The 23976-nt window shown below is 40.9% G+C and overlaps 3 protein-coding genes across 4 annotated transcripts in view; 1 reads left to right on the top strand and 2 right to left on the bottom strand.

Moving 5' to 3' along the window:
• Positions 1-1408: 1408 nt before the first annotated feature.
• On the bottom strand, positions 1409-13103 carry LOC103369782 (calcineurin B homologous protein 3-like; the record flags this gene model as incomplete). Its single annotated transcript, XM_008298586.1, has 5 exons — positions 13099-13103; positions 6481-6594; positions 4881-4950; positions 4252-4332; positions 1409-1548 (listed from the first exon to the last, which is right to left on the bottom strand). Coding segments are annotated over exons 2-5 (352 nt in total), but the record flags the coding sequence as incomplete, so codon positions are not given.
• Positions 6849-15641, bottom strand: fbxo21 (F-box protein 21). Of its 2 annotated transcripts, none has more exons than XM_008298582.1 (12): positions 15415-15641; positions 14666-14801; positions 14317-14426; positions 14046-14167; positions 13729-13875; positions 13318-13454; positions 13081-13217; positions 12194-12373; positions 11700-11832; positions 10932-11122; positions 10673-10830; positions 6849-7879 (listed from the first exon to the last, which is right to left on the bottom strand). In XM_008298582.1, the coding sequence occupies exons 1-12, from the start codon at positions 15636-15638 to the stop codon at positions 7638-7640; spliced, it is 1917 nt and encodes a 638-aa protein (XP_008296804.1). In that variant the 5' UTR covers positions 15639-15641; the 3' UTR covers positions 6849-7637. The 2 variants fall into 2 exon arrangements, with proteins under 2 accessions (XP_008296804.1, XP_008296805.1); XM_008298583.1 differs by having other exon boundaries at positions 14317-14411.
• A 1329-nt stretch (positions 15642-16970) lies between these two features.
• Positions 16971-23976, top strand: part of nf2a (NF2, moesin-ezrin-radixin like (MERLIN) tumor suppressor a) — a 30085-nt gene continuing 23079 nt past the window's right edge. The window contains exons 1-4 of the mRNA XM_008298585.1: positions 16971-17081; positions 18150-18275; positions 18375-18497; positions 22098-22181. Of these exons, the coding sequence (XP_008296807.1) occupies positions 16971-17081; positions 18150-18275; positions 18375-18497; positions 22098-22181 (444 nt within the window). The remainder of the gene's footprint in view (positions 17082-18149; positions 18276-18374; positions 18498-22097; positions 22182-23976) is intronic.

The raw sequence follows: 23976 nt of genomic DNA, 5'->3' as shown, positions 1-23976 counted from the left end.
TTCAGTGTCAGGGCAGGCATTGTTAGTAAGCTGCAGTTAAAAGGATATTAACTTTGTGTCTGCAGTGCATCCAGGGCCGACTGCTATCACACAAAAAAAGAAATCAGATGATTTTCAGGGATTTCTAACGAGCGTCTTTTTGTGTGACGTTTGCTCACGATGGACGTTACTACAGAGAGTCAGTTTTTATTAGTCAGTCAGGGAATTAAAGTGCAATATCCATCACAGCTCCATCTGTTAACCTCTGGATCAAATCAATAGACTAAACTAGCCGTTGGTTTTGGAGCAGCAGCAGCAATGCTCCTGCTCCCTCTCAGCTCATTCAGTATCATGCTCCATTACCCCTCTGCAAATGTCCTACAGCCCCCCTGGTGAAGTCGGCCTCACAGCCCTCACATAATACAACTCAAAATAGAAGCAAAAGAGAATTCCTTCTGAAAAAAAGAAAAAAAAAAATAGAATCCAGGGCTGCTAAAGATATTTCGCAATTTGAGGAAGAACTGTGGCTCCAATTAGAGACCCACAGTGAGCTCTCATGAGACACCAGGACCAAAATTTACATCCTTTCATCTGTGTTAAGCACTGTCTGCACCACATGTTTTATATTTACCTCCCTCCTATGTGTGTTTTCCCAATCGCATGTACAAGGAGTAACTTAAAACACAGCTTTTAGAGTCTACTGAGACCATGCCTAAATTAATGCTGTGTCAATATATTCACTTTACTTTGACAACTTTGCTCCAGGATGTGTACGAAGACAGTTTCTTTTTACTGAAATTATCTTAAAAACGGAACCCTTAGGTTATATTTCAGCTTTAACAAGGCCAAAACACAAAAAAACTGATCCAGGCGACTGTCATTTCAGTTAATGATGATAGCGTGTTTAAATTGTGCATCTTCACATTTACAGATTTGTAACTCTTGCAACACATGTGACTCTTGCACCAAGTAAATGCCCTTTTACTCAATTTTGTTCAGTTTGTAGAAGGAATTCTGGGAAATGTAGGTCATAAATCACACAAGGCAGCTTGAGGGGAGGAAGATACACCAAAAAAATGTAAACTACCACCCATCGTTGTGAAATAACTCCTGGAACAGATCAACAAATGGATTATTAGCAAATGTTATAGCGATATCTGTCGCTTAACATGAGTCCCAGCTCTGTAGCTACAAATCATCTCGTTCTACTCGTGACGGTAGTGGTTGTAAAGCGCCTGTCCTGGCTACGTTCCCAGCCAAGTCATGAATACTTATGAGCTTCTCCAGCGTAATAGCTGACATGCTGTCAACACACTCTGTCCAGCAGGTTGGTGGTGATTGATAAAGAAGATTTACATCAATGATTTGTCATCAATAAACGCAGTGCTACATGTAGTATTCGTATTAATCAATGGTGGAAATGACTTACAGCGAAGCTTCTCTTTCCTCATAGCCTCCTTCTCCTCCTCCGTCGTTTTCAAAGTTGGAGGCTGGAAGTGGGACATGACCATGAGGAACTGCTCGAAGGATATCTCCTGGAAGGTGCCCACCTCATTCTGATGCTGGTTCCTGGGTCACAGTCCAACGAAATCAACGTTTAGGCAACGAGGATTAAAATTCAACCAGTATCAATCAATCAAACTTTATTTATAAAGCACTTTTCATACATGGCATGTATCACAAAGTGCTGTACATTACAGAACACAATCAGGAAAGGATGAAGGGATGCAAAATAAAATATAAAACCCCACAGTACAGCTTGTTGAAGTACCAGTATTTTCCTCAAGTTGTAAACAGACCATTTGTATCCAGTTTGGAGTATTTTTTTTTTCAACAATTGCTGTAAAGTCAGAAAATATGAAGCCCCATCATGCAATCATGCCTCTAGAATCTTATTTCAAACAGTCCAAAACAAAAGCAAAAAGGCTCATTGATTTTTACTTTTTTGTTTGTTTGTTCCTTTTTTTCTCCCACTTGTGCACATGACTTGTGTGCAGAAGTCACATGTGCTCACAGACGGCTTTTTTTTTCATTGGACAGTCTGCATTGTGGTTTGTTTTGTTACATTTGCACTTTCCAACACATGACAACTACTGGCTTTAAAAAGTCAACAACTGTCTCTTCATAGCAATGACACGGTCAGTTTTAATGCTTCCTCTTGTTAAAAGACCAAATACATATTTTGTTTTAAGTGTATTTCCTTTCTACTGTTGTTTTCAAATGCCGAAACAAAAAGAATGATTTGATGAAACAAATGTGAACGCTCTTAGAGTTAGTGCACCTTAACTCTCCTCTTAAGACCAATGCTAACCTCGTTCATAGTAACAGTACAATAACAACAAATATAACAATACCAGTAAAGGTGACTCACTGCACAAACTCAGTACGCGGAGAAACAAATACCTTTAGACTTTAAAGTAATAAAGCCACTCCTACGGTGTGTGCAATGTCATTCATAAGTTGAGTGTTTCACGTAATGACAAATCAAAGACAAAGACTATTGAAAATACAAAGTAGGAACTCGGTGCAACAAAAGCTACTTGTGATTAGCGACACTCAAATTAGAAATTACAGAAACAAATTTGGGTACACCTGATTTCCAATCACCCTAACTGCATCAGCATTGTTATAAAATGTCCTGTCAACACTAGAACTTGTTGAGTTTATGACTTATGTCCTGTGTCTATATGTATGGCTGAATCATGGCCCCAGATATATAACGAACTGTCAGAGGAGCTGAAAAATCTGGTTCTATAAAATAGAAAAGCATATAGTGAGATCAGCGACCAACTAACAATCAGTAGGAACAGAGATGCACCAGGAGGTTTAGGTTTAGGTAATCAGGAGGTTTAGAACAAGCAATAGCACCATTCATCAGAGCTGCAGTGGCCTAAAATGCTACTACAAAAAGTGCATTACTTGCACAATCTAGCTCTGAAAAACAGATGAGCAAATGCTTCAGATTTGGCACAAGGGCTATAAATAGACATCAAACTTTCTGTAACAGCTCAGTCAGTATGAAGGACTCTGAAGAATGTCAACGTCTCGACAGCGTTCATGAAGAAACCCTGTCAACCCAAGTCCAATTCTTTCAGCTCAGCTGAGAGCCAGCATGTTTAGTGTGAAGTAGGCCAGGACTAACACAGTGAACGCATCGTCCTGGCAGCGAAGCACGGAGACGGGAGTGGGATGATATGAGGACGCATGAGTGCAAAAGCTGTTGAGGAGATGTAATTTATAGACTGCACCATGAGCACCTGTGATATAGTTAAATACTGGCTGACAGGATGAGTCCCAGTCAGCAGAAGCTTGACAGAAGAGGAATATTACAGCCTGATAACGATGCAACGCACACTCCCAAAATCACACAAGAGCTTTCTAAGGAAGAAAACAGTGAAAGCTACGACCTGGACAAATATATCGCCTGACTTGAATCCAACGGAAGACCTTTCAAATATTTTAAAGAGAAAAGCGAAGCAAATGAACCCCTCCAGCAAGAAGTTGGAAAAAAAAAGTATCTGAGGTGTGGCAGAATATTTCTCCAACAATTTGTGGACAACGGAGTCATCCATGTAAGACAGGACTGAGTCTGTCATCAAAAATAAAGGTAAACATACATAGCACTGAAAAAATAAAAGATTTTAATCTCAGCAATGACTGAGTTTAAATGTTTTTTTATATATAGCAAATCTAAACTGTTCGTTTTTTCGTTTAACATTAGAGCAAATAAGTGATACAAAATTGTAAGGCCATAACATTTGGACTCATTTGATATTTAACTAATCACCTTACACACTCATTTTTGTTGTTTCTGCATGTATGACAAATGTAACCTACCAGCAGCAGCTGTGGTATCAATCATCTTGCAAATGATTATTTCCCAAGAGGCTGAACCTGTCCTTTATTTGAGGATTTCATTTACCGTAATAGAATTGTAATTCAACACGTAGAGCACAAAGGAAGCTTTATTGCTGCTTTTACGGCTTTTGTTTATGAAGACTTCCTCCAGTTAAGAAAACAAATGTCCATTGTATGGACAGCAGATAAAGGCAGATATCTTACATTTAATATTTGCTGTGCATGTAGGTTGATAAATGTCACTGTGTGGACAGTCTGACCTTTGGTAAATATGGATGTTAGAACTTGTCAACTTTTGACTGATCACATAATAAACAGGGCTTTAGTTTGGAAAGTGTTCCAATAATATGAAGTGAAATGCAAATTACCCATATGGAGAACAGACAGAATGTGGTGTGATGTGAATGCACCCACCTTTTATCGAAGAATGCCTCAATGATTTGCTTTCTGATTGGGTTGTTGGAAAGGGCCGATATGTTTTCCAGGCTTTCTCTGCTGCAGTGCGACAGGAGAAACTCTGTTACCATAAAACAGACACTAATGTACAGTGTCAGCATGTTCTTACACTTTCAAGTAATACTAGACAGAATGTACGAGAAGTAGTGTGAACAATGTCTGTGTCTAAATATAAACTGGCAGGAGAAATACCCGTAAAACATTTGTTCCGCGTTTTGTTTTGTTTTTTTAGAAAGAATTTCATGGTTCGTCGCTACCAGCATGGCAGTGTGGCAATGCCGGGTTGACACATGACCGACTGTGTGCATACAGTGTGAGTTGGCTTTACGCTTACAATACATCAACATATTATATTTACCTAACGTGTCTGCATTAGTAGTAATTCACTTTGTGTGTGTCAACACATGTTGCTTGTTTGTGCCTGTGCCAGACATACCAGAAATACCCACAATCCACTGCAGCCACCATGCTACCTACTAGTGTTTCATCTTCAGCAGCCAAGACTGAACGCCCTCCACTAAAGCCACGTGCAAGCTGACCAGTAAAGATCTGCCAAACACGTGTGCTGGTTTGTTTTGAACATTTACCTTATTGTTTCTTCATTGCCACTGAGCTGCTGAAATCTTGTGTGAAGGTTTTTGATCTGCTCCGCTGAAACTGAAAAGAAGCAAACACCAACAACATGAAGCGACGTCAGAGATCCACCCATAATCAGTCCTCACCCATCAACTGGCCTCCTGCAATCCTCCAGCTGTTTTTCTGGGATGTCCAGTAATAAAACAAATGAATATTCACACTCAGAGGTACATAATCCTTTTTCTGCTTAAGTGTCACAGACTGTTCTATAATTGCACAGTGGCTTATTTTTTTATTAAACCGATCAGGTGCAACTCTGCTATCAGCCAAATGGCAAAGCAAACATACCTTTTCATGTCATTTCAAATGCTTCCTTAAATCATTAACTCACTGTGTGGACTAGCAGCCGCATACTGAAAGGTTCAAACATCATAATCTGGTTCTGTCTGGCCCCGTGTAAAGACGGGTTTGGCATTTTCAATTGTTTCTGTAAACATGTGTGTTTATTTTCACATCTTTTCCTGCTCTCAGCGGCAGCTAAATGGATGTTTGCAGTAGCAACTGGGACTGCAGACTATTGCCTCATACTGAAACAAGTCTGTTTGTCAGTCTGTGTGGTGTGACTATTACATATGCATGGTCAGCAGCTGCAGATTTAACACAACTGACCTCAGTTACATGGAGCAATTAGCCACATGCAAAGAAAAATAACAACAAAATATGTCATCTGTGCCTTACCATGAAGTATACGCCTGTTAGTGCAATGGGACATTTCATCAGACTGTCCACATCACATGCTATAAATCCATAAAGAAAACTTCAAATGAGCCCACTGAGAAACTGGGACAAAGCCTCACCTTGGGGAAGCAATAAAACAGTTCAAAGTCTCAGCAATACAGTATCAATAAATTAGGGCTCAGTCTGGACTGTAACTGTTCATGCCACCGCATGCAGAGGTTTCACACCAGGCTCTTGCCTTGAGTAAAACTAAATATTCCCACTTCTGTTGTTTGTCCACTTTTTGTTTCACTTCTTTATCCAACTTTTTTTATTCAAATAAAGGAATTTATGAAGCCAGATAAGGTGTTTCACTGCAGTTGGCCCAACCTGTAGCACCTCTGAACTCTGCTAACTTGACCGTGCAAAGAAAGAAAGAAAGGAAAAAAAGACTATACTACACTGTAAGTAAATATACCTGCACTATAAATAAATGCAAGAACAACTATTGTAAAAGGTTAAGGTAACTCCCGCATAGCATGGATTGTTGGTGTGAAGAAATACTTTATTAATAGAAACTAGCGGGTGTGGACAAAAAAAGGCATATGATGCGTAAAATGTTCACCATTTTACACCATTTAATTTTACCTCGTTTATTGATATAAGCAGGATTTGCCTCAACTATCTAATTACTAATGGATAGTTTTTTAAAAAAACAAAACAAAAAACTTCCTTTAGTACAATGATCGGTGATTGTCAAGGTACCTGTCGCACCTTTCATTTCCTCAACGACCCAATTTCACCAAAATCGAACCATTCAATACAAACAGCGCCGCACACTAAAAGTTACACAGTCCCCAATAAATATGAACCCATGTACTTTTCCGTACTTACATCCAGTTTTCTCCGTCAGGTCCTGGTACTTATTTGCGGCGCGCGTCTGCGAAGCTCCCATCACTGCTGTTCCACCGGTGCGTAAAGGCGCACAAGCTGGTTCGACTGGATAAACTTTTCCGTGCTGCTGCTGCTTTATCGCGCTGCTATCGGCGGCTCAGTGCAACTGTAGTCTGCTGCAGGCGGCCTGGAAACATCTGGCATCCTCAAGGTCCTAAATCCATACAGCTTATGGATAAATTACCTGCTGCCTTCCTGTTTCCCGTCAGTGGACTTTCTGCAGTGAATAGTGGTTAGTATTGTGCATTACAACAATAAAGCAATGCATACACTCACTTGGTGTGCAAAATAAGTCAGAGAGGAACTACTAAAACTTGAAACGCTTTATTTTTTTCTTTTTAGTTTCCTCAAAGCTCAGAGTCATTTCTGTTTCAAGTCACTGGTGTCCTTATTGGTTCGTCTAGTTTTTCCATTAAAGACACTGATGAGCCATGGCATCCTACACATTTCACTTGTAAATATACAGAAAAAAAAAATATCTAGAAATGTGAAAGTTAGATTTTCGTAAGTGCATGAAACTTGGTTAAAAGATGGGGAATAAAAGTTAATTTACAAAGTGTTTTCTTTATAGTCTTTCGTGTGGCACTGCACCTGGGGGTTAGGGTATATGCTTTGTAGACTGGTGCTGGATGCAGGGGGTTGTGGGTAAAGGAGCATTCCTTGGTTTTAGGCAAAGGGGGGATTTACAGCACCTGGATACTCATCCTGAATTTACTCGTCCACTTAACTGTTTATTCCAAATGTGTTTTCTTCTTCTTCATGGTGTATACTAATGCGTGATTCTGAGTTTGAATACTTTTTCAGGCTTGTCACTGGATTTGAAGATGTCTTCCCCAACAAGCATCATATCATTCTATAGTTTGAACTTTTTTTTTTTTCCGCAACAAATACATTGTGGTATTTGGATATGTGTATCAAAGCAACAACAATAACAATACTGTTTTTTTTTTTCTAAACAAAAGAACCTCTCTGATACACACGACCTAGACTTGAATAAGTGCAACAAAGCAGCAGCTAAGTGGATTGTGAATTGAGAATGGGTGACCAGTAGTTGGTTAGTAGTAGTTGGACGACAAAGCGCCAGATACAGCTCCTTGCTACATGGACATGGCTTGGTGGCTGTTTTGGTCTGTGGCAGGAGCCTCCTCTTGGTTCGCAGAGCCAGGCGTCAGTCTGTGGTAGAGCTCCTGCACTGTACCCAGGGTTTCATCCATGTCCTCTGGGTATCGTGTCTGCAGTTCTTCATTGGCAACATAGTGGGTGTCAGCGAACTCGGAGAAGTAGCGACCGACCTCTGGGTGGCCAATCTCCAAGGGCGCTGAGTGGGGCTCCAGGTTTTCTGAGGAATGACAACAATTAATGTAAATTTAAATAGGGTAGACACCAATTAAACTGAGGTAAAGAAAGAGAATTTTAACTAAAAACTGTCCCTCGATGATGAACATACACTTGTGACCTAAAGTTTCCATACACTTCTAAAGACCCCGTATAGCATGTATGGCAGTCTTGAGCTTCCAATGATTCCTATAAATCTTAATTTTGTACAAATGAAATGATTGAAACAAGTCTTTGTCACAAAACAATCATGCATTTTTGGTTCTTTTAGAGATTTATTATAGGTCTTCTGGAATACAACAAAATCTGCTGGTTCAAAAATATACATCCAGCAATTTAAATGAATAGTTTTGGTGATGTAGAGCGATGTGGTAATAGAATTCTCTTAGCCTCATGTCCTCTAAACCTATTGTGAGTGATTATGATTGACTACAGCTGGTGACTCCTCAGAGTCAATTTAAACAGGGCTCACTTGATACACTCAGACTCAAACACAAACAGTGGGAAAAACAAAGGTGAAAAGCAAATGATTGACTTGAACAAGCCAGGAAAATCACCTGGAGTCATTGACAAAGAAGCTGCAGATCCCAAAATCAACTGTTCAAACAAATAGTTTTTAGGCATAAAGTGCAAGGTACAGTTGTGTCACGAACACCATCAGGAAGAAAACACAAACTATCAGAGACAACTAGCCATTATGGTCAAGAGTCAACCAAAAATCACCAAAAAGCAGGTCTGCAATGAATTAGAAGCCGTCAGTGTCCACAGTGTTTTACATCAACGTGGGCTGAGAGGCTGCCATGCAAGAAGGAAGTTCTTCTTCTAGAAGCATTACATGGACAAAGGTCTTCTAGAGAAAAGTTCTGTGGTCAAATGAAACAAAAAAATGTACATCTTTTTGGCCGCAATGAGCAGAAATATGATTGAAGGAGAGAAGGTGACGAGTTTAACCTCAATAACAACAAAAACCTACAGTTAAGCATGGTGGTGGCAGTATTATGGTCTTAAGCTGTTTTGCTGCCAGTGGAACTTGTGGTGACACAAATGGAAATTATGAAGAAGGAGGATTACCTTTACATTCAGGAAAACCTAAAATCATCAGCCAGAAGGTTGGGTCTACAAGGCAGGTAGGTGTTTCAACAAGCCAGTGACATCAAACACATCAAAAGAATGAAGAAATGGCTAAATCAGGCTATAATTAAGGTTTTAGACTGGTGTCCCCAAAGTCCTGACTTAAACCCAACTGAAAAACTGTGGACTATAATGAAGTGTTATGATCCAATGGTCTTTGTGAAAAGTCTATGAGTTAATGCTGTAAATGTCCATTACCTCTGCTGAACCTTGTGAGTGTGAGATAAGGACAAGCTGTTTTTAGTGGGTAGTCAAAACACCACGAGAACTGTGCCTATTCTCATCCATTTGTGGGAGGTTGTTTTCTGTTTTCTCTTCACTGTCTGTATGTATGAATCGATGCTTCATGCTTTCAGTCGGTCACTTGTTCAGACTCTGTACTGTACATGTTGGCTCCTTGCTGCAAGTAAAGCTTTGTTTTGACTTGAGAGACGACTGTGTGCTGATTTGGAGCAGTTAGGACGCCACTGAAGAGTTTTCCTAACATGAAGAAACAGGTGTGTCAGAAAGAAACCAAATTTAGTTGAATTGCACCAACTGTGAAGAAGAGCGGTCAAAGATACAACTAGAAGCATGTGGACAGCGACCAGAAGCACCCAGTAAATGTGGAAATGGCCAGTGGATGTTTAACTAAATATTAGCATTGCTGTATGTTTACTTTTTGACCCAGCGGATTGTCATATTTCCAGAAGACCTATAATAAGTCTATAAAGGAACAAAAAGGCATGATTGTTTTTCGTGACAAAGATTTATGTGTTTCACAATTAAATTCAACTGTACATCCAAAACCAAGTCATAAAGTCTACTCTCACATCAAAAAGTTTAGCTTATCGAGAAGATGTCAAACGTAATTTATTCTGGCATCACAGCTTCATGCCATGTCAGCTGCTGCAAAGCAGACTGAGCAGCAGATAAAAGCCCAGGTTGATCAATAAAAATCCACCTCAAGGTTTGTAGAGACCGGAGTCGGCAGGTGAATGCTGAGGTGGTGCAGAGAGCAGAGATAACACGTACAAACAATGAAAGCTGTGTCGCAGCAGCAGCAGCAAACTCAGCGGCAAAGTGAGTGAGTAAGCACAGGGGAATAGGCGAGTCAGGCTATTAGGGACTACTGGCTTTCTAAAGAAAATCCTCCCCCCTCCACCACCAAAAAAAAATAAAATAAGTGATGCAGCACCAATGAAGTGTTGCCTTGAGAAAGTTTGAAGGGTTTGCTTCACTTCCAGCATAGACAATGATCAGTCTTACTAGTGTGTTAACTGGAACTATTTCTGGATCAACACCTCATGTTTTAGTACACAGTATGAACCCTACATTAAACATTTCTGTTATTTGCTGGATTTTTTTTTGTGGTCTTAGCAACCAGCAGTTTCCTTATATTTGGTAAATTAAAGTTTGAGTTTTTAAAGAGACATTATATATATTGTGAGAAATGTTGCTGGTTTTTTGATGCTTATGTTGCATTTGGTTTTTCTCTCCAATAATTAGCAATAGCATGCATGTCAACATACATGACATCCACCTGTCTTTTTTTTTTTGCCTTTCTGTAAAATTAAATAAACATAAATATGAACTTTTTGACTTTGAAAGAAAAAAAAAAACAATCTGGGTCTGGCTATTTTACTTTATTTCCTACTGGGTGATACGTAGAGAGTGGTATTCATACCCTGTGCTGCGTAGCGACATGTTCCGTCCTGTACGAGGACATTGTAGAAAGGCTGGTTAGCCCCGTTGGACAGCTGGTGGACCCTCATGGTGGTGATCCACTCCTGGCTCATGGTGCATTTGGGGTCCCAGCCGTAGATCACACAGTTATACCCTGACCTGGTGGAGGAGGTGGAACAAAATAGACATGCTCGAGCATGTAGGAAGACAACGCAGGATGGATCTTTACAGGAAGGGTTTCACATCTTGGCTTGACCTACCTCTTGTGTTTCATAATAAGGCCGACTGAATACTGGACCTCCAGGTGTTCTGGAGCACTTCGCCTCTTCACTTCAGGAGTTACTGGATGTTTCTTGTGCTGGATGTGCTCCAGCGTGTGCTGCACCAAGTAACCCACTGCCCCGTGCTGGGAGGGATCCAGTGCCTGAATGTGCTGTAGGATGTCCAGCACCTGGGATCAAGAACAAACATCAATGTGCAATGTAGTTAGGTGAAATTTGTGACCTCCGAGTGCAGTCGTCCTATGCAACAATGCAGCATCTTACATATTAAACTACTGTGCAAGAGCAGTATAACAGTCAGCGCTTTATAATGGCTGTTATTCAATATGAAGTGAACTTCAGAATCAACTTTATTGGCCAAGTTTGTACATGCTAACAAGGAATTTGACTCTGGTGAATCTTAGCTCTCTGTGTACAGTAATCAGAAAAACTACTAAAAATAAGGTAAAAGTTGAGGAGAGGTGTGGTACATTTAAAGTAGTGCAGATATGCACAGGAGTGGGATATTGCACAGTGGTTCCTGAGTCTGTGTGACTAGTAAGAGTTCATCAGGTAACAGCCTGGGGGAAGAGACTGTCTCTGTGCCTGGTGGTTTTGGTGAAATTAATTCAATCTGAGAATCTGGAAAACACACTAAAAACATAATTTGCGGGGACACACACAACACCGGTAGAGTTTCAGTTTAATAGCTCTGTTGTGACTGGGAAAAATGTGATTTCTTCCCAACAGCGGATTGTGTATCCTGACCTTTTCTGGCCAGATTCCCAGGTGGAAGTAGAGCCGTGCCTGCAGCAGCAAGTATTGCACGTTGTCTGGGTTGATAGTGAGGTAGAGGTCCAGCGAGTCTCTCAGCAGCTGGTAGGATTTCTCATTGCCCTCCCTGAAAAGTAACCACACAGTGCAGGTAATATAACTCAAATAGAAGATAGCATTAATTTATTCATTTCATTCTGGCAAGCCATCAAATGTATTCTAAATCATTTATTCAGTTTCGAGACCGTTTTGATCTCTGTGATGCTAGAAGGCACTCTGCAGTCTTGTCAGATGACACGACTAAATTAAAATGGTATTACTTTGGGGAAAAGCAGTTCTTGTGGGAAAAAAATAATAATAATCCATCGCTTCTTTAATAATAACCAGTCCCATGGCAGAAATTTGCATCCATCTATCATTCGTCTACCAGCCCTCTCCTGTGGAAGAGACTCTGCAGTGTGAGCAGCCAGGTGTTCAGTTTGTCTTACCCTCTCTTGCCGATGTTGAGCAGGTTCCCCACCATCCTGAGCAGCACCTCCGTGGTGCTGATGGCACTGTAGTAATCTGCCGTCACCTGGTGGCCAATGAGGTACTCGCACTCCTTTGCCGTCAGCTGCTTGCCTTTGCCAAAGGCATCAATGTAGACAAAGTCGTAGATGTCTTCACTCCTGCAGGGATAAAGTTGAATGAATTCACAAACTGCACCACCGGTTCCAGCTATATACTTTCAAAAAAATGGAATAAATAAAGAAGAAATAGTATAGACTATTATGAATACTAAAGCGAGAGAAGATTTTTGCCTTCCCTGAGTGCAACATGTTGTTTGGCTGTGGATGAGGTTGGGAAATGTGTGTGTACGTGCTCCTGTGTGTTTGTGTTTGTGATAGTTTTTGAGCTTTTAAAACTCCCGGGCACATATTTTCAAGACACTCCTCTAAAAAGTCTGGTCTAACTACTGCAGCTCCATTTCACATCTCTTTCGTGCAATTGTCACTGTACATCATTCGTGTCTATTGTTGGTAAATGTCTCAAGGGGATAGAAGTCAATTCATCTGACCAATTATTGGCCAAGGTAACTTTATAGAAAAAAACAGTAACATGGCAAAACCTAAATCCTTGATAAAAACAATGAAGTGGCTTTGAAATTCAATGGAATTGTGACAATCCTGTGTGGAAGGTTTGTGCAACTCCTGAAGACACACTACATTACCCAGGACAATGAAAGTAAATGTGGTTCATCACAAATATGCAAAGTAAAAACTTGTATCAAGACACTTGACTGCTATCTTCCTAGTACAACAAACTACTTGAATGATGGCTTAAATTGTAGGTTATGTTCCCATGGAAATAAAAGATTTAAATGTTTAAGCAGTACCCTCTTGGTTTCTGGCACCAGCGCAGCAGGAAGTGATTGGGAAAATTGACAGGCTCCAGCTGAAGACCCAGTTTGCGGGCCAACGTCATGTAGAGAACAGAGAGGCTTATGGGAATGCCTGTGTGGCGTAGTAGCACCTAAATAGAAAACAAAGAAGTTAAATCCAAAATGAAATGTATTATGAAATTATTGAAAAGCTTGCAACTTATAAGGCACATAATATTCTGGATGGCAGACCTGGTGGATGTAGGAGTTGAGGGGGTTGTAGTAGTCACACTCATTGCCTTTGTATTGAAGCTGCTCATACAGGACAGAGTTCAGCGCACACACCACCTGCCTCTGCAGCTCAAAGTCCTCCACGACAGAGCAGTTACCTACACAACACACAAGAAATGAAACTTCATCACAACTTTGCCTGAAAGGGAAAATATAGATTTTGTGCAGCTGACATCTTTTCCCAAGAGATTTACTGTTATTGACTTTTCCCAGACTGCAGTGGAAGTGGAAGCCCAAGCCTTGGGGCTTTTAGTGTCTGGTGTTGATGAATCTTGTTGAAAAAAATAAAAATAAAAATAGCTGGAGAGAAAAACAAAAGTCCTAAAAAGACAACTGTTTCTTTTCAAGTCTTGTGAGGCTTTGAAAACCCACCTTGAGCGATGCGCAGGCTGGGGTGAGACGGGTTCTTGATTCTCAGCATCTTCTTCACTTTTTCTGTGATCTCATCCAACTGGGCTGATATGCTGTCCAGGGTGACGTCAGCCAGAGGGTTACAATACTGGTCCACCAGTACAGCACCTACAGAAGGAAAAAAGAGAAGGAAAGCATAAAGGGAAAGCTGTAAGTTAAATGGCATAATCGTGCTCTTATCACCACAAACAATATAATAATAAGCACTGAATACGAATAACATGAACACTGGAGATGTATAAGGCCACATAATGCACGGAGAACACTGAGTGACTCACCTTCTAAAGCTGACTGCTGCTCTGCAGGCTGCTCCAGGAAGGTCTTCAGACTCCTCAAGATGTTCTGCTGTCTCAGGAAGTAAAGGATTTTCTTTGCATAGTACTTCAGTGTCAAGCTTTTCCTAATGACGGGTGGAGAAGAGAAGAGAGACGTACGGTAAACAGTCGAGGTAATGCATCAAGAGTTTCATAATCCATGAAAGGATTAACATGAGAATAGACACTCAAACCCATGAATGACTGCACAATGTAGTTTGTGGGCTGCTCTCACCTCTTGTCTGAGTTGAGTATGAAGAGGAGCTCATCTTCACAGAAGTGCTCTGGCATCCCAAGTGATTCAATCTCTGCAAAGCTGTCTCCCAGCACCTGGCCAACGCAAGGCTGAGTTACAGATCTCTGGGTTAGTTTGGAACAAAGAAAAGACACTCTGTCTTGCACCCACACACAGACCACTCACACACACACAAACACAAATAACTGTAATTTTTTCTTATTCAAACTGCGCATCTGTGCAGGAAAATTTGAAACTATTGCAGCCAAATGCTTTTGCAATTCCATTTCATCTATTTAACGAATGTAACCATGTTTGCATTATTGATAATGTATTCTTGATTACTTACGACTTCTGTGAAGAATCTCTTTGAGATGGATTCCACGGTCCTTCGTATTTGTATACCAACTCTGTGGCGCGTTTTGTATTCTCTGAGCCAGTCGCAGCTCTCATTCTGACGGTAAAACCTCTGCAGTCTTGGCCATCTGTTGATGAAGTGCAGTAAAATTTGTGTTATTTCAGAAACACTCATGGGAACATCCATCAGATTAGCAGTCTATTATCTGAAGCTGCACATATTAAGTCTCATTTCCTGCCCCCCCCTCCATTCTTGTTGCATACGTGGTTTCCTCTTTGCTAAAAAGAGAAAAGAGTGGAGCTCACTGCCAAGTGAGTCAGGAGGAGGGCTTAGCCTTTGCCAATAGCTGCACTCTTCTGCAGTTCACAAGCTACACGTAGCCCAACATTCAAGGTCACACAGATCTGTTTATGGATGCTGTGGTGAAAACAAAACATAAATCGCAGCTTGTCGCGTACATAAACGCTAAGATTTGCAGGATTCGTAGTTGTCTGCAGAATAGAAGGTTGCCACCGGCCCTGGCGTAATGATGAATTTGGTGCATCAGCAGAATGTCATCGGCTGACAGCTGCCTGTGAGTTCGCATTAAACGAACCCACCCTCGGGAAGAGCGATTCAGGGCTCTTAACACGGCAACTGTACAAAGAATAAGGATATTTCTTTGGGTAGATACAACTGAAAAAAAAACAATAGAACCCAACGCTCCGCGGAAATACCACCAAAAAGAAAAATCATAGCACCTGAGTTTGTACTGGTGTCCCCAGACCTTTCCCCTTCCGTGGCAGACGTCGTGTAGCCGCTTGCAGCAGCAGGAAACGTTACAAACGTCGACATGTTTGAGGACGGGGAAGCACAGGATGTGTTCGAGCAACTCGGTCGGCAGGTCGGTGAGTTTTTTAGTCTGGGGCTCGGAAATAATCCCATTTAGACTTGGCTGCTCCTCTCCGGCTACAGACGTCGCCATCTTTACTGTTTACCCCGATTACCTCATTGCTTTGGCGCCGCCCCTTTATGGCGCAGGGGGCCGGGCTAGGGGCGGGGCTTGTGGCTATGATTGGCTGTTCAGACCAGAGGAAAGGAGAAAGCGCTGTCGCCTTCAGGATCCCCGGGAACTTTATATAGACAACAGATAACCGGCAAAGAAGAGTGTCAGATCATAAACAATCAGAAGGAACTGTGTATACAATGGTTGATTTCTTTTACAGGAAAGCAATCTAAAATAAAAAGCGGCTGAATTTGCTTATTCTTTTATGGATTTTTTTGGAGTCGGCTTAGGAATTCAAAAAGAGCAACCGTTTTTTTATGTTGCTTTTTAAAATCATTTTACCTCTAAAATGTCAAAACAAATTGCAAAAAATGTTCAATAAACTTTCCTCATGGCCTAAGGCGATGACATATTTCTTGTTTTGTGTCAGATCTCAAACAACCAAAAGAAACTATGTTTTTTAGGCACTTCATATGTTTTACAGACAATTAAAATGAAAAGCACCTGAACAGCTGAACTTAATGCATTTTGGAGTTAGCTTATAAATTCAAAACGGGCAGAAGACTGTCTAGTTTCCAGACCTCAACTAAATCTTCCTGTCAGTTCCTATGTTAAAAAATATATTTTGCCTTTAAAATATCAGAAAATGATGGAAAATGTTGTTAAATTTTGTTAGGGCAACATTCTGGGCTGCACCTGAACGCAGCATCGCAGCTAACTGCTGTCAAACGGTTGGCAGCAGTAAGCTTGCTCGTCCACTGCATAGTTTACATGTTGAAACGTGTTTTAAAGTTTACACAAGGGTTTTATTAGTTGAATAATTTCTTGGACACGCAGATGTATTTGACTAAAGTGTATAAACATGTGTAAATGTGGCGCAAAAACAACGACGTACAGTGAATACAGTTTTTTTTCTTCTTTTTTTAAATTTAAGCTAGCTTCCGTTAGCAGCCAGTCCAGGACACTGCGGTGTATTCACCTGCCGAAGGTATTTTTTTTTCTTCAGTAGGTAAAACTACAAAAAGAAAGACCATAAGTACACAATGTATGAGCCATTCAATAACCATTAATATATCAGTGGAAGTTTTATGTAAACTTTTTGATGGAGTTAAGCATCTTTCCGCTGAAAGATGAAAAGTGACGTTCACACCTGTGCGTCTGTTTTGATGCTTCGCCAAAATGACTCATCTTTCGTCTCCGCCTTGGAGTGAATAATTTAGATAAAATGACTCGACGGAGCGCTCAGTTTTGCAGGATAGTGGTAGGAACGAACTTGGAATCGTTGAATTGCTAGTTTATGTGCTTTTCGCCATGGCAGAGTCCACAGTGCGGACTAGGAACACCACTTCGTTGTTGGGAAAGCGAGGCGTCTACACGGTCTGTGTCAAGACTGAGGAGTCAGAGCTGGAGTTCCTCTACAAGGTATGTGTCTCAGAACACCAGCTCAATTTATTTCAAACAAGCTCTGGGCATTTGCAGTCAATCTAGCATCAATAACAAGTACATACAAGCCTTTCTGCTAACTGTTGTCATGCAGCTGCAATCTAACCGTAAAGTACAGCTGAGTGTGGATGGCAGCGCCTCATAATGTGCACGATTTAGACTTTTCTACACTAGATGGCAGCAAATAACTGTGCACACACGCAGCTGGTTTAGTGAATGTGCTCTACAGGAGACCAAATCTGGTCTAATTCATCTCTGTCTTATGCAGCAATGAAATCCGACAGATTTTGACACAGCAGTCTGGGATACACTGAAATGCATCTACCTAAAGTGTGAATTAAAAAAAAAGATTTATGCTGGTTTTATCATTGTTTTTGTTCTTGCAGTGTTTTTGGTTCATCTTATGACTTGATTCGTGATATATCAGTACTGAAAGGCATCAAATTTCCTCGCAGACACCATGCTTGCTATTTAAAAGGGAGGAACCCCACCAAAATCTGCCACAGCAGCATAATGTTAGTTGCAGGTCTCCATTATTTGCGCTGACATGGTGATTGCTTCAATTATGGGTTTTAGTAAATAGTATTTAGCCAGAATTGGCCACACAAACAGAGTAGTCATTCGGCCTTGCGTAGGAATTCTTGATTTGGCCCGGGCTGCCCTCCATGCTGCAGTTTATATCCTTGAGTCTTGCAATCTTTGGCTCAGTTTTTTCATGCCAACCTTGAATGCACTTGACAGTAGCTTGCCCCCTGAGTTAGCACAGAGGCTAGAGATGAAAGCTATCTAAATTGGATATCGCCTGATATGCCTCAATCATAGTTCTCAGCTGGAGGAGAACATGTGTGGTTGCCTGCTATGAACCAGGAGGTGATGATAGAAATGGCCTCATGTCTTCATTCAGAAGACGCAGCACTTATGATTGGCTTTCATAAATTTAAACCTACCGAGACATACGTTTCTTTAGAATAAGCACTCTCAATCTGACAAATTTTTAAGCGTTTCTCCTTTGACAAAATATAAGACTAAATCAATTCTGTTTTTCAGGACTCGTCTAAGGCGAAACTCTGTCTTCAAAGCGTGGGCCTCCTTCTGGGACTGAGACAGACGTGGTTCTTTGGGCTCCAGTACAGCATCAACAACACAGTTTTCTGGCTAAACCCGAACCGGACGGTGATTCTCATGTTATACTTGTCACAAGCCATGTAAAGCGTTGTTAGAACTGAGTCCTTAGCTGAGCAAAGTGCTGACGCTTTTGGTTTATTGCTGCAGTTTCGGCGTCAGGGAGTGCCAATGAAGGAGCCAATCACCTTTCGACTCGTGATCATGTTTTATCCTGAAAATGTTGAGCTGGAGATACTGGAAGACGTCACGCAGCGTTTATTCTTCCTGCAGGTAAAAATACATCCTACTGACCTGCTGCTTTGTCACTGTGCTTACATTTGGAATGTACACCTTACGATTCAGAACTTATTTGGTCTAAGCATTAAAAGATTTTAACAAATTGCTTCTGGATTTATTACTGGGATACATTTAGCTGCTGTGTCTTATCTGTGGCTTCCTTACTATTCCAATCCAGTGCCAGCGGGGGGCACGCGCCCACGGACTTTCTCTTCTTAAACTGTCGAACAGAGCACTCTGTAATATACTTTTTTTTTTTTTCCCCCCCCATTGTCCCGGTCTGATTGTGTGCAGCCATGTGGAATCAATGCACAACATATTACTGCTGCCCTTTCTATCCACTTAATACTCTCTGGGGAATTCCTGCAGAACCTGCCACACCAGTCCCCCTCGCAAGAGATGAGATTTGTAACTGTGCTCTCATCGTCCAGTGCCACCAGCCACATTTATCAATTACCAATTAGGCTTTAAGGGCTAAGTTATTGGCCCAGTTAATGACATACTCTCTATGGGATACTCGTCCCCCATAGCACTCCCATCATATCCAGCCCATTGTGCTGGTTTAGTTATATGGCTTTAGACTGCAGTGCTCTTGTGTTCCCCAACATTTGGATAGAGCCACTTATCTGCTTAAGGGATATAAAATGTCTCTCTGTGTCTCTAATCCATTTAAAGGTAGTTGAAGTAATTTATTTATTTCAAAGGGGAACCTTGCTAAAGAAAAAAAAAAAAAGAAGAAGAAGAGACTACAGCCGGCAAATTACTCAACAGTTAAGGCAGCACACGGCTACAAGGAGAGAAGAATACAAATGCGTAGAGCCTCACCTCGCCTGTCTTCTTATTACTTTGCTCTCATTAATTCCCATAATGTCAGGAGCCGGCCTCTGTTCAGATAGTGTCACAGGCATGACAGCTGGATTAGCGCTTATCAGAAATGATCGCCGACCCGGATACAAACACACTCGCACTGCTCACACAATGTGGGCCACTTACACAAACAGACACATGCACATCTCTGTCACTTCAGCTTCCAAATCGTAGCACAGTCTCATTTGTAAACTGGAGTGCGGCTTCAGGCCTCTTGCCGTGATTAGGGGCTGTCACCTCTGGCTCCACACCTTTGTTAGTTCAAAACAAGAGAAGACAGCATGACTGGCTTTGCAAATGATAAGGTTTGAAGCATTAAATTGCCAGCTTATATAACTACCGCAGAAGCATGTTTGCACCACCTAACCTTACAATCCGGCTTTGTGCTCCATATGTAGTTATGCAAGTTTGCGATTCAATTAGTTTGACAGCTGGAGTTCGGATTGTGACACCTGGTGAAAAGCGGCACTTTAATCTGCGGGGAGCTTGTTATAGGGGGTTGGCAGCCATTTTAAGAATTCATGTTATTACTGGGGATCCATGACAGTTAAGTCAACACATGTAAACATGCACCAGTGTTTCCTCAGGCTACAAACTGCAAACCTAAACCTTGAGTTTGCCATTCTTAGCGGCTGGGGCGAGCACAAAATCCACTATCCTGGGGATGCAGAAATAACAAACTATAAAAATGGGCGTTGTTCTCCATTAATTACCATTTGCTGCTTTTTCTCAGACTTTCTGTCGTATCATTATGGTCTCCTGACCAGCAAGCCGATATTCTTGGAGCAGCTTAATGATCATGTGAAATGCTGTTGGTTAAGGTGCATAGTTCCCGGCTTACTGTCTAATAGGTCCCCATGTGACTATAATGTTTAAGTTTTACAATATTTATGTGGCACAGTTTGCCCGGTTTCCAGACCTCTCTAAAATGAGCAACTACCAGGGAGTGTAGCAGCAGAGGGTAGAAGTTTAGTTACCCAGTTTGAGTATTACACAGTCAAGTGAGAACACGAATACATCCCATGGAAACTGTTGAGGTTTGTCAGCATATTTCAAGCAAACACATGATCTTTTTGAAAACACTGCCTGCATATTAAGTTAAAATTTTAAACAAATGACATGAAGTGCACATTCTTCAAGCGGCTGTCACAATTTAAATAAAGAAAAATAGTCACATGGAAAAAGTTTGCGTATTTATCAAACAGTCAAACCTTAAAATCTGGGGTTCCAGATTAGGTGTCATGTTCAGACTTGGACCTGGTGTCCTCCGTGCTGCTAAGGTGTCATTCAGAAAAGGTCTAGCAAGAGATTCAAAATATCTTCAAATTATTTGAAATAAAAATATTCCACTGTAAGGAAATTTGTCTACAAGTGGTATAGATTTGAAACTACTGCAAAGTTGTTCAGGACTCGTTTTGGAAATGCACTCAACGAGCACACTGTTTGACGCAAAATGAAGTTTTAGAGAAATCTCATCACAGGACCTGCAGATATCTCTGCAGCTATTCACGGCTAATGCATGTGTCTATAATCAGTAAGTGATTGCACAAATTGGATCTGCACGGGAGGTGCAGAACAATGCCCCCCTATACAGGAGAAGAACCTCCTAAAAAATGTGACACATGGTGGAAAAGTGAACGTTTGGGGTTATTTTACTGCCTCAGGGACTGAGCAGCTTGCAGTCATTGATTCAGCTGTGAATCCTGCATCATATCAAAGAGTTCTTAAAGATAACGTGAGGCCATCTGTCCGAAAGTTGAACCAGAAGTAGACCATTAAACAGAAGATTCATTCTGAGCACAACTGCAAATTCACCAAGGAAGCCTCAAAAGAAGAAATAGTTTAGAGAGTTTTAGAATGGACTATCTAAAGCTCAGATTTGAGTCCCTTTTCAAATCCCCCCCATAGGGGATGTGAAGCAGCCGTACGTGCAAAAAAACCTAACAAAAAAACCCCATATATCTTGCAGTTGAAGCAACTTTGCTAGAAGAGTTGTCAAAACTTACAGCCTACAAGAAGTTACTTGTGCTAATGGATACTAGCTCCCTAAGCCAAGGGGGTTCTTGTTTTGTACCAGAGAAATATTATATCTATTGACATTTTTGATGTATAAACTTGTTGTGCATTTTAAATATATCGCATACCTGTCGTCACAGTATCAAAGTCTATCAAACGTTTCCTGTCAAAATCTATCAACAAAGACGACAATGTCCATCAAGACGATAAAAACTTGAATTTTTGTCGGCTGAAAATTGGTACCAGAACAGTTTTTTTCAGGGTTTTTTTTTTTGTTGTTGTTTTAGCTGAATATGTTTCCCATATTTGTCAGACTGGGATTCGGGGAATACAGTTCTGGCTGTCAAAGCGCAGCTGTCAGAAAGTTGCATTTCCCCCACACTGTCACTCTCCTCTCATAAGTTCTATTCCCTTGTGTAGGAGTCAAGTTAGATCAGCTGTCAATATGATTCTGGTCGTGGATCTCTCAGTGTCATTTTGCTCCTCTTGTAGAAATCAATCTAAATGGGGAATAACACTCAAAACATACTTTGTAATACAGAAGATACACCAGCTTGTCTTCATTGCTTTTACAGCACTGAAGATGTGAATGTCACAGAATATTAGTGCTGTTAGTTCTGAAGTTCATTTTTGTGTTAGAAGAGGTGAAGAGGACTTTCTTATTCCGGTGGTTACATGTTTTAATGCTGATTATTTCTGGTAACTCCTCAGGTGAAGAGGATGATCCTCGAGGAAGAGATTTACTGTCCTCCTGAGGTGTCTGTGCTCTTGGCCTCCTACGCCATCCATGCTGAGGTTAGTGCTCTTTTTAGATTTTATTTATTTATAAGTTATTTCCAAACACGATCTGTACATCCATCTTTTCATCTGTCTATCCTTTAATGATTTATTCATCCTTACTTTAAAATCTGCATGGCCAAATGGCAACAACTTCTAAAACACTTCAAACATATTTTTAAATTATTGAACTCGTGAGGTGCTAAATCCACCATCATGGTGTGGGGGTGCCTACTATAAAAGGTTACTTTCCCTAACTGCACTCAGTGATTTAAAGAAAAACAATGTAGACACAGCAATTCTAGATGCTTTGACCAGATTTTTGAGGCTCACAATGAACGAGTGTCATACTTAAAAAGTTTTAAAGGAACCACAGACAGTATGTAAAAGTCGCTGGACTTTTTGAGCGAGTGGTAAATCTGACTCAGAACTCGAGGACAATACGCATGCCCACACGGTACTGACTTGTCAATAACCATCTAAAATCCTGCTTGACTATCTATTTTACTCAAAATGGGACCATAGTTTACAAGATTAGCATCATGGTGTTTGTAAATAGACTTGAAACTAATAATTGAGACCATTCACTCGTTAGAAAAAAGTTTGCTGAGATAAAATATCAAGAGAGAAGTTGCGCCACTTTCTCATAGGCTTCTGTGCAGTCAGACTTCTTTATGCAACGAGATGAGTCGCCACCTGCTGGCCAGAAGAAAGAATGCAGGATTAAGTCGCTTGCACATTGACTTCACTTTTAAGAACCTTTTATATACAATCCATTGACGCAACCACTGAGTTATTTTGTGGAGAAATAGCATTTACTTTGTTCCGCATCTGAAAAATATATTGTTACAGGATGTCTTTGTCTCTTTCACAACAGCACACAATGTCCATCACCGAAAAGTCACAAATCAGCTGCCATTGATCCAGATCTCAGTTCTCTGAGTTCCAAACAAAGACCAGAAGAGCACAAGTCAGAGTTTAACTTTGCTCATTTTGCTATTGATTTTTAAAATTCGTTTACTTTTTCATGATGCGCTACAGGGCCTTGGATGAAATGCCTTTAATGTACAAACCGGGAGCCCAGCTGTTCTGGAAGCAGCCTTTTAAGTAACTGTTTTAAAATTCAGAACAAACACTTCTGCTAAAGCACAGTTTTCCTTTTGGAGCAGCCGCCCAGCAGCGAAATATATTGTCACAATCCTATTTGATTAAAGTGAGAGCACACGAGCTACCGATGGGTGTGTGATCAAATAGTAGAGCATCCAGTTTGGTGGCCTCAGGATTGGATTTGTGCTTCTAGTCAGGGAAGAATGATGTGTTACCTCTGACTGCATGTTTAAAGCATCAGGAATAAGGGGGTAGGAGGAAACACCCTGCTGGAAAATCTTGTGTTTCCCCATTTGAAAGCGGTTTGTGTTTTGGAGTCTTCTTCAAAACCAGACGAGCATAACAGGCAGATTGTTGAAACGCCCGCAATTATGTGTGTGTTTTTACCATTTTATTGTTCTATTAATTGTTCAGATTCTCAGTTATGGTTGCGCGCTTGCAGTTAGAAGTACACAGGAGTGAGGAGCATATCTGGAGGAAGTGTGATGCATGCGTCAGGGGTCAGTTAAGGTATTTAATGCATCCGATCAAAAAGACCCTCTTATGTGAACACTCAGATAAATGGTTTTAATTAGACGGCAGGCTCGGAGATGTACGTTGGTATGAAACAGGGCTCCAGAGTGCGTTTTTGTTGGAACAATTTCTGCTTGACCACCTCAGATTTGCCTTAAATTTTTATAGCATGAAACATGGATATTTAAAATGG

This window comes from Stegastes partitus, unplaced genomic scaffold (genome assembly GCF_000690725.1).
Source record: "Stegastes partitus isolate 25-593 unplaced genomic scaffold, Stegastes_partitus-1.0.2 Scaffold1329, whole genome shotgun sequence".
Lineage (NCBI taxonomy): Eukaryota > Metazoa > Chordata > Actinopteri > Pomacentridae > Stegastes > Stegastes partitus.
This window is presented reverse-complemented; position numbering and strand designations above follow the sequence as displayed.

Bases quoted from the DNA above. Each gene is read 5' to 3' on its own strand.
- fbxo21 (XM_008298582.1), bottom strand. From the start codon at position 15,638: ATGGCGACGTCTGTAGCCGGAGAGGAGCAGCCAAGTCTAAATGGGATT. The intron at 13,218-13,317 runs GTCTGCCATCCA...TTTTCTATTTAG, and splicing joins TCAACTCCTACATCCACCAG to GTGCTACTACGCCACACAGG. The intron at 12,374-13,080 runs GTACTGCTTAAA...TTATCCCTGCAG, and splicing joins TGGTGCCAGAAACCAAGAGG to GAGTGAAGACATCTACGACT.